Raw genomic sequence first — 17,965 nt, forward strand, 5'->3', positions numbered from 1 at the left:
TGGGCTTTTTTTAGTCGGGAGGTTTTGTATTACTGTTTCAATTACCATGAATATTTTTAACATGCTCCAAGCCTCCATTCATCTTTGCTCAGGCTGCTCCCTCTCTCCCAGAGACATCGCCTTGCCTTCCCCACCTGCCTCTGCGTGGCTGTCTTTTGTTTGTGCCTGGTCTCATTTCATCCATCCTTTCTCTTAGGAACCCTTTTCTGGCTGTTTCCACCTTCTCCACCACTGACTTGAGAAGCATATTTGGAGAAAGGCTGGCAGGGCAGTTCCATGATACCAATCTGTCACTGAAAACTGTCTGACAAGGAGACAAGTTCAGGGCGTGTCTCCTGAGTAGCTAGCAGGCACATTTTGATAAGCCCCTGGGATGCGGGGCGGGGTACATTGGTGATACGGAACTGGCATTCACATTGCCTTCTTGAAGAGGCACTCGTGTGGTTTTTGTTCTGCTGGGTGAGCTCTGTGGTTCCAAACTGCACTGGAAGAGGTGAACTGAGTCTTGCAAGTCCCTGCCTCACTAGCTACTCCTCTCCAGCCCCACTTCTCTTATAGCAGATGTTGAACACACATTGAAGCTGGGAGTTAGAACCTAGGCTCTGTGCAGCCCCAACCTCAGTCCCAGAGAAAGTTTATAACTGACTGTTTAGTTATCTGTCCTACCCACACCCAACTACCCCCTGAGCTGTAAACTCCAAAAGAGCAGGGTCTGGCTTTCTTATCTCTGTCCTAGTCCTTTAGCATAGCTCCTGGCTTGTAAATGGCTCTTTGTACATTCTTGCTGAACAGGATCATTGTTGCTTCAGGAGACAAAATTCCTTCTGTAGCAGCAATTTTCAACCCATAGCTGGGCCTAGACTCATCTGGGGAATCTTTTGCAAAATTCAAACATACCAGGAACCACCATAGACAGGCTATTAGTCTGAATCTTCTGGGGTGGAGCTTGGCAGGTGTTCCAGTTTGCTTTCTATTGCTGTAATAAAACACTGACCAAAACCAACTTAGGGGGGAGTTTATTTCAGCTTGTATCACTGAAGGAAGTCAGGCAAGAACTCAAGACTGAAGTAGAGACCAGGGAGGAATGCTGCTTACTGACTTGCTACCCCAGGCTTGCTCCGTTACCTTTTTTATATAGCCCAGGCCCACCTACCCAGGGATGGCACCACCCATAATAGGCTAGGCCCTCTTCCACCAATTAGCAATTGAGAAAATACCTTACAGATATGATCATAGGCCAATTCAATGAAGGAAACTTCTCAATTGAGCCTCCCTCTTCCCAGGTGTCTCTAGTTTGTATCAAGTTGACTACTACTAACCAACACAGTTAGTACCTTTTTAGGCACCTGAGATGATTCTAACATGTAACTGGCACTGGGAACCCAGGGTCCAGGTGTACATCCCTCCAACTCATGAGGCACAGTCCATATAAACCCAGGTGAAGAAGGTAGATCCCAACATTCTCACAATCTCCATCGAGGCTGCCACCTATCTGCCCTGGTATCCAGGTGTCCAGGCCAGAGGTTGGCAGGCTGAGGTAACTGCATCAGGCCTCGGGGAGCCAGCTGAGCAGTGACCCAAGCCCACTATCCTCTCAGTTTGAGGAGATCCATGAGGTGATTGCCCGCTACAAGACACTGGTGAGCATGCACCAAGACCTCATGCAGTCAGCACAAGAGGGCCAGGAGAAGATCGAGCGTGCCAAGGCTCAGCTGGCCCACTACATGGAAGAGAAGGACGACGAGATCCTCCAGCACAACAACGAGCTGGCCCAGCTGCAGATGCGCTTTGACAGGGCCCGCAGTGACGTCATCTTCTGGGTGAGCTGCAGGACCCCACAGGACTCGGGGAGAGTGTGCTGGCTCTGAGTGCATGAGGTCTGCACGTGCACACACATGTAGGCATGTAGACAGACAGACAGACACACACACACACACACACACACACAGCTGTTTTTGCCTATGCCCCACTCATGTCCTACCCCATCCCTCTCCAGGAATCTCGCTGGGCACACATCCAGAACACTGCTGCCAAGAAGACGCTCCTGCTTGGCACCATTAAGATGGCGACACTGAACCTCTTCCAGATCGTGAGCAAGCAGCTGAAGGAGACCACCCATGTGTCCCTAGAGGACACACACAAACAGTTGGACATGGTAGGAGGACAGGCAGGAGCTGGGCCCAGCTGGGTGGCAGGGTCAAGGAGATTCTGGATTGGCTGAGTGGAGGCATGAACCAGGCATAGTTGTGGTTCTTAAATGTTTGCAGTGTCATGGTCACCTGGTAGGGAGATGAGGTGTATTGCTGGACCCCACCCCAAGTCTCTGAGAGCCCATGAATTTGCATATTCAGCAAGTTCCCAAGTAATGATGCTGGGCAGGGTTCCACACATTGAGTCCCACTGTCTTAGCACCCAAGACCCTTGTTGACCTCAAACCACAGGGCAAGAGTAGGACACACTGTTGAATTCATTGGTTATACAGAACAGTCTATTGGCCACACAGGATAACAACTCCAGGTAGGTCTCAGGGGGGATTGAATTGTCATTGTTGGGGCTGCTCTGTTATACGAGGGACAGTATGAGACTGAGCCTGGTTGCTGCCTTCTCCACAAGTGCAGAGCTGGGCAGCTGAGGAAGTAGACTACATTCACTCTTCAGTTTTATGTTCAGAAATTATTTCATCCATTTGGGTAACTATCCAAAGAAATCTATGACTTCATCTTTTCAGTTTTCTAAAGAACAGCTACCCATATTTAAAACTCTGAACCAGATGTTAAAAATTCAGAACTAATTAGAAAAATTGTGGAACTATGGAAAAGAACTTCCTGATTCAGAGAAAAAAGTGTTTGACGATTTTTTTTTTTTTTTGTCAGAAAGACTAGAAGATATACACAGAAAACATAAACAGAATTCAGGAAATATCTAACTCCAAGTCAGATGATATCTTTGGGAAAAGAAATCATGCAAAAAAGGTTTTTAAAAGAAATGTTAATAAAAAGAATTAATAACACGATGTTATGGTTTAACTATGAAATACCCCTGTGTTCTAGTTTGCTTTTCTCTTGCTGTGATAAACATCATGACCAAAAGCAACTTGAAGAAAAAGCATTTATTTCATCTTACAGATTATAATCCATCACCAAGGTAAACAGGGCAGGATCTCCTAACAGGAGGCTGGAGGCAAGAACTGAAGCAGAAACCATGGAGGAATAATGCCTACTGGCTTGCTCCCCTGGCTTGTCCTCAGCCAGTTTTTTTTTTTTTAAACAGATATCAATGAAATTTTACTTATTTTTCAAAAAATGTTATCACATTTGTTTATATTTTGTGAGTATGTGGTGTGTGTGTGTGTGTGTGTATACAAGTGGCATAGCGGATGTGTGAAGGTCAGAGGACATCAGCCAGCTTTTTTATACAACCTAGAACCACCTGCCCAGGAGTGGCATGGCCCACAGTGGACTGGGACCTCTCATATAATCAACAATCAAGGCAGTTCCCCATAAGCATAGTGTCAGGCCAGTCTGATCTGAGAAATCTCTCAAACGAGACTCTCTCTTCCCAGGTGACTCTTGATTGTGTCAAGTTGACAATAACAACTAACCAGAATACCCCAACAGGCTCAAATACTTGAACACCTGGTCCTCAGCTGGTAGCACTGTTTTAGAAGGTTGTGAAACCTTTGTGAGGTTATCCTCACTGAGGGTAGTGGATGTCTGCAATATCGGCCTTGAAGTTTATATCCCAGCTCTGCTTTCTGTACTGTTTCTGCTTTCTGGTCCATTGAGATATGAATAAGAAGTCTGTTCCAGCCTCAGCTTTCTCCTATTATCATACTTTCCCTGCTATGATGGACTGGACTCTCAAACTATAAGCCAAAATAAATCCTTCCTTCCTTATATTGCATCATGTCAGGTATTTTATCAAAACATACAGAAACCTGAAAAGTAACTAATAGAGAAAATTGGTGTCAAGAAGTGGGGTCATTGTTGCAGTGAGAAACCTGACCATGTATTTCATAGGGCTTTGGAACTGGTTTACGGGAGGAACATGAAAGAGTTTGGAACTGTGGGCTAGAGAAGCCTTAGTACCCTGTATGCAGAGCTTAATAGGCCATTCTGGTGAGAATTTGGAAGATCAGAATACCAATAGTAATGTGGACAGTGAAGGTTGACCTCATGAGGTTTCAGAGGGGAAGAACTCTGTCAGGAACAAGGCTAGAAATTATTCATGCCATATTTTGGCAAAGAACCTAGCTATGTTCTTCAGATGCCTTGAAATACTGAGTAAGGCTAAATTCAAAATAATGAACTAATTTGTTTGTTGGCGGAGAAATTTCAAGACAGTATAATAACCCATGGCATGATTATAGACCACTATTTTTTCCCAGATGTACAGTAAGAAGGAGCAGAAAGATATGAAAAAAATGTGCAGTGTGGAGAAGAAAGGAGCTTAAACATAAAGTTGAGGACAAAGTGGGTACAAAGTGGCGCTCCCTGGTAAAGAGATTGGTACCATAAAGAAATCTGGAACTTTGCACTGGGGCAATAAAAAGTGTGCCTTGGGAGGAAGGCCACTAACTCAAAGCTCCAGGGTGTAACAATGCAAATTCACTTGGAAGAAGAGTACCTGAAAGGATAGAACCTTCAGGGTACTTTGCTAGAAAACAGCTGCCTAGAGAATCATTCTCCCAAGTTCAGCTATAAAGGCACATGGAGGTGGTTGTAGCTGTGGTCCAAGGAGACCAGGCTACATTGGAGTTACCAACATTTTCCTTGTGCTACTGATTTCACAGTCAGGCAACATTTAAAAGTGAGGGGGTCATGGAGGCTTACACAAAGGTTCTAGAAAGTTAATGAGGCCAAGCGATGTGTTCGTGGGATCATATTCCTTTAATGAAGCTCCAGAGTGGCCCACATGTGAAACTGTGAAGGTGAGCCCTAATTTGCAGTGGAGACCCCAGGACACTGGAGATGCCAGGTATGTGGGATTTCCACAGAGGAATGTTTCATGTACTGAGTAGAGCCAGCCCAAGAGAGAGGTCACATGTGCTGCAGATGGCAGAGCTGGAGGGATAGACCTATCCAAGACTTTTGGAGCCCAAATGATGCCACCAGATGCTGGACATGGGGCTACAGGGTTTTGTATTTGCTCTGCTGAGTGTGGATCTTGGATTTAGTCCAATTTTTCCTTTCCATGCTCCCATTCTTCCCTTTAGATTGGGAAGGCTTACTCTGCGCCATTATGTGTTGGAAGCACAAAACTTATTATTTTTTTTTTTTATTGTACAGGGGATCACAATTAAGTGATTGCCTTGAGTTTCAGAAGAGACTTCGAACTTTTGAACGGTGTTGTAATTGTAAGACTATGGAGACTTGAAGTGGGACTGAATACATTTTGTGTTGGTAGATGCCCATGAGCCTTAGGGATGAGGGGTGAAGTGTTATGGTTTGAACGTGAAATGGTCCCCAGAGGTTTATGTGTTTGAACACTAGCTTCCCAGCTGGTGACACTGGGTTTGTTTGTTTGTTTGTTTGTTTGTTTTTGAGACAGGGTCTCTCTGTAGCCCCAGCTGACCTGGAACTCACTATGTAGACCAGGCTGGCCTTGATCTCTGCCACCCAAGTGCTGGGATTAAAGGTGCTTGCTGCCATGCCAGGATAGGTGGCACTGTTTTGAAAAGTTGTAGAACCTTTGGGAGGTGGTGCCTAGCTGGACAAAGTGAGACTCTGGAGTGCCTGCCTTGAGGTTTACAACCCAGCTCCTGTCCTGTTTCTGCTTCTTCATCTGCTGAGTGTTAGGACCAAAAAGCCTCTTCCTGCCACTCTGGCTGCCTTACCTTCCCAGCCATGACAGATTGAACGCTCAAACTGTGAGCCAAAGTAAATCTTTTCTCTATTAAGTCGCTTTTTATCACAGCAAAGAGAAAAGTACCTGATATATGTGGAAAACCAAAAAGATCTCACTCATATTTCCAAGAAGCTAAAGATGGTTTATCACAGGCAAATCTGAAGAATTTAAAGAAGCTTAGATTTTTTAAAAAAACTCTCTGGTTCTCAAAGCAAGTAATACTCAACTTGCTGGAGACGATAAAATTAATTATAATAATGAAATGAAATCTTGGGGAGAACAAATTATTAAAGTTGGACAAAATTATATATATATATATACATATATATATATATGTACATCACAAAATGAAGCAACACCCAAAAGATGGCACTGAGAAGCATTGAAATAGAAGATTGAGCTGTGCTCAGGATAGTTAGGCACAAGCCAATTAGATCTCAATCCCTGTAATTGGTATGAAATTAGGATAAAGTCGATAAACATTTGATATTACTTTTTCTTTCACTCATGGTGGTCTGACAGCTATATACATTTTGTGCTACTATTTTGAAAACCCGAACAAATGAAAGGTCATGCAAAATTTTATTTTATGTTTAATAATTATTGAAAACCAAAATATCCCATGTAGGTATAGTGATGAATCATTTAAACTTTGATAAAGGTAAATTAGGCTGTGAAGTGCTTTTATAATGGATCATGATATAGATAGGGTAGTCTTGTTTCCTTATATTATGGTATGGAAGCTAGAATTTCTTTTGTAACTTTAGTGTTCTATGATGCATTTGTGCTTTTAAAAAAAAAAAAAAAGTGCCAGAATCTATCTAAACAAATCTGATTCCTAAATATCCCTAGAATTGAAGGTTGTTCACGTAAATGATTGTTGATTTCAGCAACAAATTTTTTTTTTTTTTTGGTCTTTTTGAGACAGGGTCTCCCTGTAGCCCCAGCTGCCCTGGAACTCACTATGTAGACCAGGCTGGCCTCGAACTCACAGAGATCTGCCTGCCTCTGCATCCCGAGTGCTGGGATTAAAGGCATGTGCCACCATGCTCAGCAACAACTTTTTACAAAAGGGACTAACATATTTATAAGCCTTTGTTTCATTATCTTTTACTTTTTCCTAAAGTAAAAACTAAGAAATTACATGCCAAATACATGCATATTCATTTATAGCCCATAGAATAACATTTTAGCTTTCATTTTACATATTTCTAAGTTATATATTCTTAGATAATTTATAAAAAAAAAAATATTTAAGTTAAATATGTTACTTTTCTAAGTAGAGAAATATATTTGTTCCGAAGTACTCTTTCATGTGAGTATAGTCACAAAACTTGTGTGATAGAAATTTTTTAAAAATATTGTATTGTTTTTATTTTATGTGTATGCACATATTGCCTGACTGTATGTAAGTACACTTGTGCAATGCTTGTGGAGGTCAGAAGGCGTCAGATTCCCTGGAACTGGAGTTACGGACGATTGTTAAGCTGTTAAACTGCCATGTGGGTGCTAGAAACTGAACCTGAGTCCTCTGCAAGAGCAGTCAGTGCTTATAACCACTGATCCATCTCTCCAGCCCTGTAAATTTTTAAATGAAAAATCTAAAAGGTTCAAGTCTCCAAAGTCAGAAATTCCAAATATTTTCCTTAGTTTATAAAGGCCTGCATAGGAGATAGCCATCTGTGGCTTATGGGCTAAATCCTGCCTGAACATGAAGAATTATATTTTAAATGGCTTTTTAAAAAGATGATGAATGTGAAAATTAATAAAATTAATAGAACTTAGTGTCCATAAACAGAATTTTGTTTGAACACCACCAGCTCCCTCTAGTTCTCATGCATGGGTGCTTCTGTTCTACTACAGCAGAGCCAAGTGACCAATAGAGAAACTAACTGTAAAGCCTTAATTATGTTCTTCTGGTCCTTTACCAAGGTTTGCCCCTCATTGTTTATACTATAACACAGTGCAGTGTGACTGTTTATTGAAATGCTGGGGCAATGTCTTCCACTGCCTCAGATGTTCTTGTTTTAAAATCATTGTCACCCATGCCTTAAGAGAAAAGGTCATCACTATAGAAGGTAAACAAACTGCTGCTCATTGGTGCTAGCAAAGAAAAGAATCTTTGGTCTCAAATTATGTTGTGGCATAGTGAGAAAGGTCCATATTGTATGGAAACAAACTCTCTTACATTATCTGGTATAGCATGGAAAAATGTACCTTAAGAGTTTTCCAGCTAGCAAATATAAAAACCTCACTGTTGTTAGAAACCACATTCTTTTTTTAAATTTTAGTTTATGTGTATGAGCATATTGCCTGCATGTATGTAAGTGCACCCATGTCATGCAATACCCATGGAGGACAGGAGAGGCTGTCCAGATCCCCTGGAACTGGAGTTATAGACAGTTGTTAGCCACCATACCATGTAGGTGCTGGGAATTGAACCTGGGTCTTCTGCACAAGCAGCCAATGCTCTTAACCACTGAGCCATCTCCAGCTCCTTGAAGCCACCTTCTTTAGCACCTGTTTGCTCTCTTAGGACAGTCAAGCAAAGGTTTTCAAAATCCACATCACCTCTTGGAACAGAATAATTTATCTGTCATCATAAGTTCAAATTTAAAGGACAGCTCAGAATTTATATGGACTTTATATATTGATTCAAAATGCTTAGGTATTGTGTATTCTATTCTATTCTATCTTTCCTCTAGAAAGATTTGGAAGATTTTTGTTGTTTATGGATGGAAAATAAGTTAAAAGTCATGCAACCCCTCCCCACATGGACACACATTCATGAACATGTAAACACATACCTTTAAAAAATTACATTATGTGTATGAGTGTTATGCCTCATGTATGTAAGTGCACCTATGTCATGCAGTACCTGTGGATGCCAGAAGAGGGTATTGGATCCCCTGGAACTGGAGTTACAAAAGGTTGTTAGCCACCATGTGGGTTCTAGGGATCAAGCCTGGCTTCTCTCCAAGAGCAGATAATGCTCTTAACCACTGAGCCATCTCTCCAGCCCCAATTAACAAGTTTTTAATCATCATTTTAAAATGAATTGGTGCCAGGTGTGGTGGTGCACGCATTTAATCCCAGCACTCCAGAGGCAAAGGCAGGTGGATCTCTGTGAGTACAAAGGCCAGCTTAGTCTACAAGTGAGTTCCAGGCCAGCTGGGGCTACAGGGAGCATTTTTTAAAACTTGGGAGGCTGGGGAGATGGTTCAGTAGGTAAAGGTGCTTGCCTCAAAACCTGATGACCTGGCCAAGCCTGATGATCTGAGATCAATCTCTGGGACCCACATGGTAGAAGGAAAGAAATGACTCCTGAAAGTTGTCTTATGACCTGCATACATTTGATGTGGCACACATGGGTACACATACACATCACACATGCACACACACACATGCACACACACACATGCACACGTGCACACGCACAATAATTGTAACTTTTAAAAGGTGTGTGTTTACATGTTCATGTATGTGTGTCTGCGAGGGGTGCATGTGCATACGTGTACATGAACATTCAGAGGCCAGAGGTGGATGTCAGGTGTGTCTTCTTCAACCACTCTCCACATTAGTTTTGGAGACAGGGTCTCTCGCTGTTCCTAGAGCTCACCAATCCAGCTAAACTGCCTGGCCAGTGAGCCCCAGGGAGCTTCCTGCCTCTACTTCCCAAGCACTGGGATTATATGTGCCACCATACCTGGCTTTTTTTCTGTGGGTACTGGGGATCTGAACTCATATCCTCATGCTTTCATGACAAGTACTTTGCCAACTGAGCCATCTCCCCTGTCATTGAAATAGTATTTTTAATTAAAATAATTTCAAAAATTTTTTCTGTGTGAGGAGAGTGGTACGTTGGACATTTTGGCAGATCCCCTTAATATCTGGCTCAATAACAAGTCAATTGTGCCGTTTGTGCCTTCGCTCATCCTGTTGACAGAACACTGGGGCAACCCCACCATGGTAAATGACACCGTGTGCTTGTGAGGGAAGAAGTGAAAATACAAAAAGGGTCTTGGTGTCATGCTCACAGAATTCAGAGGTCCCCGAGGTGCTCAGCAGCACCCTTCCTTTAGCTCTCATGAGGAAGGGTGCCCTGGGAAGTGGTGACCTGCAATTCTTAGCCCCAACACATGCATTCCTTGCTTAGCTCAGAGCTTCTAATCCATATACTCCAAATTCTGAGCTTTCTGAATTCTTAAGGATTTTATGAAATTTGATTCAGAAAAATCTGAGCCCTGATTTTCCTTGCCAGGAGTGCTTTATAGTGCTCAAGGTTATCTTAAAATGCCCTTCTTTATTCCCATTGGATTATTGACAGAAGTACAAACCACCAACTAGTTAGAAAAATTAAAAATAAAGACCCAATAATATGTAAGCAAAAATGAGAGGTCAAGAATAGAACACACACTCTCCCTCTGAGGTACAACTTTTAAAGAAACTAGGTTGGCATGTGTGAGGTCCTAGTTTCTATCCCTAGCATTACAAAACTAGAGAGGAAAGAGACAGAGAGAGAGAGGAGAGGGAGAGGGAGAAGGAGAGGGAGAGGGAGAGAGAGAGAGAGAGAGAGAGAGAGAGAGAGAGAGAGAGAATGGCTTAGTGGGTAAGGGTGCTTGCCATCAAGCCTGATGACTTGACTTTAATCCAAGTGTCCCACATGGTAGGAGACCAACTCCTGCAAGTTGTCCCCTAACCTCCACATGTGATGTGGCATAAGCACACCCCATACATACACACACATATATACACAGATGAATAAATAAATGTAATGAGAGATAAAGAGAAGAGGATAAGACAGAGACTGAGACAGAGAGACAGAGAGAGAGACAGAGAGAGAAAGAGAGAAAGAGAGAGAGAGAGAGAGAGAGAGAGAGAGAGAGAGAGTCATTTTCCCAGAGCTGCTATTGTGGAGCCCAGCTGGGTCCTCTTGACCTCCAAGTCTGTGCTGTGTCATGCTGACCTCAAGCCCTTAAAACAGAAGCTAGCTAATAGAATATGCTCCCTTAATCATTCAAGATTATCACAATGAACATCAGGCTTCCAAATCCATGACCACCTCGAGGCCTTCAAGTTGTGGAGAGCCATCTGCATGCCCTGCCTGCAAAATGCTTCCCTCTGAGGTTCCTCTGTGAGCCTCTCTCTTCCTCCTGTACTTTGGTGACTGTCTAGCATATCCCAACTCCATTCCTACATTGGTTCTCTCTTGCTCTTATGGTTTGAATCTGAAATGTCACCTCTAGGCTCATGTTTTAAGTGCTTGTTCCCCAGCTGGTGGCAGTTTGGGGAGGCTGTGAATCCTTTAGGAGGTAGGGCTTGACTGGTGGAAGTGGGTCACTAGATACAGGCCTTTGAGAGTAACAGCCAGGGCCCCTGGGTCTAGTCACATTCTCAGTTTCCTGGTTCACCTCCATGTGAAGAGCCACCACCACACGGTCTTAAGGCCATGAACTAAGCCATATGTTCCATGATGGACTGTGGCCCTTTGAAATCATAAACTAGAGTAAATCCTTCTTCCTCTAAGTTGCTTTTGTCAGATATTTTGAGCACAGTGACAGAAAAGTAACTAATACATCTGCTAAAGCTGATACTTATGGCTACCTAGAAAAATCTGTCAAATGAGGCCAAAGGCTGCCTCTGGAAGTCAGGCAAGGGAGTTCATAGAGATGCTCTGTCTTGGAAATGGGCGTGAGGGGGGCTTTGACTGGATGAGGTTAATGCTGGTCTCCTTACCTTGTCAGATCCAACAATATATCCAAGACCTGTCAGATATCTGGGCAGAGGTAAAGAAGAAGGAACAGCAGCAAGTCCGGGTATAAGGAGGCAACATGATTCCAGAATGTTCTAAAACAGAGACTGTGAGAGAGTAAGTTCCTGGGAACTTATGGTCTAGTCCTCCCAGTCCAGCTGTTGAGGACCTGTGGTTTCCTCCTGACAAACACCTTGCTGTTTGCCCCTTTGACCTCAGTCCACCCCCACCCTAAAAACATTAAATGTTATGTTTGTCCTGAAATTCTCTCTCTTTTTGGCAATTTGTTCATGGGGAAAAGTTGATCAGAAGAGAACCCCACAAGCACCCCATCTAAAAGCGATCATTTAGGTTGCTGGAGAACCAGAAGCCATGTCTCAGATCTGGTGTCTCCTGGCCTTTGGACTTAAACATAGTTAAGAGTTCAGGAGGCTGAGAACAGAACAAGGTAACTTTCTTCTACCACTTAAAAAAAAATAATTGGTTATTTCTAATCAGAGTTCAAAGACTCTCTAGAAACAATGAAGGCAGAGTTCCAAAGGTGCTGGATAAAAACGCAGCCCTGTCCCCCTGTCTCCTGTTCACCTGAAAATATGCATCACAATGTCACCAGTACCAATGCAGGTCAGCCAGATGGCTGCTGGGTAACTAGCAAGGGACCACTAATATGTCAAAGAATAATCAAAAGACTCAGGAGCATCCTAGCAGGCTGGAATGATGATTAAAACCAGCAAAACTAAACCAAATAAGGGCCTTGATTGTACATTTCTAAACCATCAATGGCAACAGCTAAGCCAGAGACCCAGGAAGAGAGCATGTACTTCATGGACATTAGCCTTGTGAAAACCCCACAAGGCACCATCATCCCTGTCTCATGTAACAAGACACTTGCCCAGGGATAGTGACCTCAAAGTACCAGGGCCAGGATCATGCTTGAGTCTGCCTGCCCTGAGCTCAAGATCTTCCCTAAGATCCCACAGGGAAAGCACTGCAGTAGCTGCCCTGCTGGCCACCTGGGTGGGCTGTAGTCACCCCTCACCTTGGTATGTACAGTGATCCTCAGGGTGTAGCTCCTGGACCTGCAGCACCAGCATTCCCCTAAAACTTGTTAGACATGCATACTCTGGCCCCAACCCAGACATGAGAATCTGAAACTCTGGAGTAAAACCCAGAAATCTGGACAAGCCCTCTGCACAATTCTGATGCATGCTTGACCCTGATGCAGAGATATATGCCTGTGGTCTCAGCTGTGCCCACGGGATCACATGTACCCAGGAGTGTGAAACCAGCAAAATAGTGAGAACCCATTAAGAAAAAAATTGAGGAGCTGGGAAGGTAGTTCAGTGGGTAAGAGTACTTGCTATACAAACATAGCATCTGAGTTCAAATTCCTAGCCCCCAAATAAAAAACTTGAAATGGGCATACACTCCTATAACTCCAGTGCTGTGTGAGGTAGAGGTGGCAGGATCACTGGGGCTTGCTGGCCACCAGCCTAGCTCCAGGATCAGTGAAATATCCTATCTCAAGGAAATGAGGTAGAAAGTGATAGATCAGGACAGCTGATGTCCTCCTCTTGCCTCGGAACCCACACATGGGTGCACATAACCCCCCCACGCCCCACCACACACACGCACACACACACACACACACACACACACACACACGTATATTGCACCACATAACCTACACACAGACACAAGAAATTAGAGAACTGCTTTATAATGACCAAGCTCTTTCAAACACCTGAACTCCACTCAACTCCCACCAGGTCAAATAATGTGTATTAGTGCCTGTATCAGTCAGCATTCAGTCAGATGAGGAGTCTAATGTTATAGGTCAAGTATTCATTATCCAAAATGCTTGGGACCAGAAGCGTTTCAGATTTCAGTGTTTTTCTGATGATGTAATACTGTCATATACAGCCAAGCATGATGGCTCATGCCTTTAATCCCAGTCCTTAGGAGGCAGAGTTAGGTGGATCTCTGTGAGATCAAGGCCAGCCTGGTTTATGTAGCAAGTTCCAGGTCAGCTGGAGCCAGGGCTACAGGGAGTCAGTGGCTCAAAAAAAACCCAAAACAACCATCATATACAAAATAAACTATCATAGGGATGGGGCCCAAGACTAAACACAAAATTCACTTGTGTTTTATATGTACCGTGCACACACAGCCTGAAGGCAATTTATTCAGTATTTTTAATAATTTCATGTGAACCATCATATCAGATGTGGAATTTCCTACATACACTGTCATATCAGTGTTCAAAAGTTTTGTATTTTGAAGCACTTTAGATTTCAGCTTTTTCAAATTAAGGATGTTTAACCTGGATATAAATAGAAATAGGTAAATCCCTTTTTTTTTTTTTTTTTTTTTTTGGGTCTTTTTTGAGACAGGGTCTCCCTGTAGCCCCAGCTGGCCTGGAACTCACTATGTAGACAAGGCTGGCCTTGAACTCACAGAGATCACCTGCCTCTACCTCCCAAGTGCTGGGATTAAAGGCGTGTGCCACCACACCCGGCCCATCTTACTTTTTATACATACACATACCTATACATAGGTTTGTTGCAGGAATTTGACCCTGAGCAGTTGTGGATGCTAGTCAAGCAGTCTCTACACATCTTGTTATATTTACTTCTGATGCTGGAGCTTGAAGGCACAGAGGAAGTAGTTGGAAAAGAAATACAAAGGCAGGACTGGGGAGATGACTCAGTCCGTAAAATGTTTGCCATGCAAGCATGAGGACCTGAGTTTGATCCCCAGGACCCATGTAAAAACCAATGCAATGGTATGGGCAGAAACAGGAGGATCCCAGGGGTTCGTTGGCAAACTGGTCTGGCTGAATCAACAAGCTCCAGGTTCAGTGAGAGACCCTATCTTAAAAAATAAGGCAAATGGACTGGCCATGGTGGTGCATACCTTTAATCTCAGCACTTGGGAGGCAAAGGCAGGGGATCTGTGTGAGTTCAAGGCCAGCCTGGCCTACTTAGAGAGTTCCAAGCCATTAACAGCTACATGGAGAGACCTTGTCTCCAAACAAAATTTTTTGTTTTAAAGGCAGACAGGGCTCAGCAGGTAAAGGCATCTGCTGCCCGCCTGAATTTAATCCCTGGGACCTACATGGTAACTTTCACACGTGTGGCATGTCATGCACATGTATGTGTGCACACACACAGTAATAAAGAAAAATGTACTAAAAAAGAATTAGTTATAAAAATATATAATAAGGGACTAGAGAGATGGCTCAGCAGTTAAGAGCACTGGTTGCTCTTGAAGAGAACCCGGGTTCGATTCCTAGCACCCACATGGCAACTAACAACTGTCCATAACTCCAGTTCCAAGGGATCTGACGTCCTCTTCTGACCTCCTTGGGCATTGCACGACATGGGTGCACTTACACACAAGCAGGCAATACACTCATACAATAAAAATAAATAAATTTTTTAAATATTTTGTTTATTATTTTTATTTTATGTGTCGAGTGTATTGCCTGCATGTATGTGAGTGCACCCATGTCATGCAATGCTGAGGAAGTCAGAAGAGGGCTTCAGATTCCCCTCAAACTAGAGTTAAAGACAGTTCGTAGCCACTGTGTGGGTGCTGGGAATCGAACCCAGGTCCTCCGTAAGAACAGCCAGTGCTCTTAACCACTGAGCCATCTCTCCAGCCTCCAAAAATAAATAGAATATTTTTTTAAATACATATATAATAAGGGCTGGAGAGATGGCTCAGTTATTAAGAGCACTGGTTGTTCTTGCAGAGGACCTGGGTTCGATTCCCAGCACCCACATGGTGGCTAACAACTGTCAGTAACTCTAGTTCCAAGGGATTCAATGTCCTCTTATGGCTTCCACAGGCATTGCATGCACAGGTGCACTTACAAAACCGCAGGCAAAAACACTCATATACATAAAACTAAATCCAAAAATTTTAATACATGTACTAATAAGGTGGAGAAACAATTGAGAAACACCACCCAATACCAACATCCAGCCTCCACACAAATGCACACATACATACACTATACCAGCACACACCCAGACTGGAAGGGGAAGTTGAGTTGAAAAACAAGCTAGCAACCTTGGGGATGTTACCCAAGGACAGACAGAAATATGTAAGTTCTTGTTTCTCAACTGGGTGGTATGGCTGTCCTGCAGAAGTCAGATCCTAGAACTGAACACATGTGCTGACCCAGGGCAGGAGAAGAAGCAGGAAGAGGATCCATGAGAAGAGGAGGTAGGTGTACATCCACCATTGAGGCAAGTTAGAAGAGCTGCTGCAGCATGTGTAAGCTACAACACGGCTGTCTCTTCCTCTCTGTCCTCCAAATTTCCCAGGTGAAGCTCTCCATGACCCACTGTCATAGGAAACACTTAGGAAAAGGAATTCTGAATAATGTAGCTCAGCCAAGTGAAGCTGACACATCACAAGCATCCATGCTACCATTATCTCTATTTTACAGCTGAGGAAATAGAGGCTCTCCTTCATGGGACTCTGGGAGACTATAGTAGAGATAGATGGCCAGGTCTAAATAAGCCTCTCTCTGAAATGGATTAGAGAGAGGTAATCTCAAACCTAGGATGGGTTCCTTCCAGGGTAGTGCTCAGAGGGGAATGAATCAGGGCTGGCCAGAAAAGGCTTGAGGGAGTGGGAGAACATGTCTCTAAATAGCTTCTACAATCACTGGGCCCCAGGCTAGGTCCTGGGAGGCTGGAGAGGGTGAAGCACAAACAGTTCCTCTAACTCTCCTGTATATACAACACCTTCCATTCCCTCTGTTAACCTTCTGCTGTCCCTGTGAGGTGGTATTTGAGAAGCCTAGCCTGTTAGGACAGAACACACTTCCTGGTGGGCCAGGCCCCTCAGCTGCTCCCCCAGGTCCTATGCCAGGCTCTTTCTCTGGCTCTCTCCTTCCCCTCCACCCCCTTGCAGAGTCATGTTTCTAGCTTGACTGAGTGGAGAATCAGGAAGGGTCACACTTGGAATGTCTGTGATCACACACACACTCATCTTAACACATTCACATACTTTTGTATAGCTCATTCCCGATTGTTGCTTTTTCAGGTTTAAATTAATACCCAGTCCTGGGGCAGAAGAAATTCTGTGAGTCTAGGCAAATTTCTTGAGTATAAGAGAAACCACAAACCTATAAACTCATTCCCAAGCCTACAGAAAGAGGAGAGAAAAATCCAGGGGGTTCACAGACCTTAGGGACCCAGGCTTTCCCATGGACAGGAGCAGGAAGGAAAGGGCAGCTGCCATAGGCAGACCCTCTGGCCTCCTTCCTAGAGACCCCACTCTCTCCCAGCCCCGTCTTAGCCCCTCAGCTCTGCCACCTTGGACCCAGCATCACTTAAAGAAGCCCAAGGCTACCCAGTCAAAAGAGACTTAGGCTCCCAGATGGATAGGATTGTGTTCATAGAACAAGAAGTTAAAGCCTGATTAGAGATTTTCCAGCAAGAAAAGACATGAACTCATTAGAGCAGAAGTAACTGATTGGTCCCAGAGATGAATGGTTCTCATCAGCCAAGGCAGGAAGGAAGCAGGGTTCAGGGTGTTTTATGGATAAAGGATGGCAAGAGAAGGAAAATCCCTCAGGGGCTTACTTTTAGTGCTAGAGTTCCCTGTTAACCAGCAAAATCTGTCAGCTTTTCCTGAGGAAAAGGAGTAGAGGGAGGATAGGAAGAAGGGAAGGTATGTAGGAGTTCAACCTACAAGCAGCTAGGGGGGACAGACATCCCCATGTCACATGTAACAATCACAGGTACAGCTGCTGGTAGGGACAAGGATTGGGAGAAAGACTTGAAAGCCCTTCAAGATGATTTTGGGGGTCTCTCTGAGGTAGTCCAAGAGCGCCTGATTCTTTGGGATTGGCTATTAGCTTTAGATTCAGATCATTCCCTCATGGGATTTTTTTTATCCTCTGAGCCCTCTGTCATGGGCTTTTAGTCAGGAGGAGGGGTTCTAGAACTTCTGCTTCTCATTTGATGCCACATTAAGATTGTTCAGACATCTGGATAAGCGCCTCTACTGTTGGACTTTCAATCCTAGGGATATATCCTGGTGTCGCCTGTGTGCACAAGCAGGGTACTGAGGCCATACAATCACACAAGACCCCACCACCTCTGACAGCTTCTCTTCTGGAAAAGCTATGACACTAGCCAGACTTGGCCTGTTTTCTCTCTGCAATGGCCAAGGATCATCTCTTTTTTAACCTTTGAACCAAGGAAGAAATATAGAGTGCCACATAGGAAATAAGAGCCAGGCTCAGAGACATCCCGAGTGTGACATCATCCCAGGGAGGGGGATAGGAAAAGCAGCCATTTTAGGAATTCTTTGGGGGAAAAGACCTGGATCTAGGAATACCCA

At 43.8% G+C, this 17,965-nt stretch overlaps 1 protein-coding gene across 2 annotated transcripts in view; it reads left to right on the top strand.

Annotated features, from left to right (window-relative positions):
- Positions 1-11,707, top strand: part of Ccdc42 (coiled-coil domain containing 42) — a 31,254-nt gene extending 19,547 nt beyond the window's left edge. Inside the window, exons 5-7 of one of the 2 annotated variants that reach the window (XM_008855742.2) lie at positions 1,599-1,820; positions 1,997-2,155; positions 11,592-11,707. In XM_008855742.2, the coding sequence (XP_008853964.1) occupies positions 1,599-1,820; positions 1,997-2,155; positions 11,592-11,669 (459 nt within the window). In that variant the 3' untranslated portion in view covers positions 11,670-11,707. The remainder of the gene's footprint in view (positions 1-1,598; positions 1,821-1,996; positions 2,156-11,591) is intronic. The other variant, XM_008855743.1, reaches the window with a different exon arrangement.
- Positions 11,708-17,965: the final 6,258 nt, after the last annotated feature.

The sequence above is a fragment of the Nannospalax galili genome, unplaced genomic scaffold, assembly GCF_000622305.1.
Source record: "Nannospalax galili isolate Female #2095 unplaced genomic scaffold, S.galili_v1.0 scaffold146, whole genome shotgun sequence".
Taxonomy (NCBI): domain Eukaryota; kingdom Metazoa; phylum Chordata; class Mammalia; order Rodentia; family Spalacidae; genus Nannospalax; species Nannospalax galili.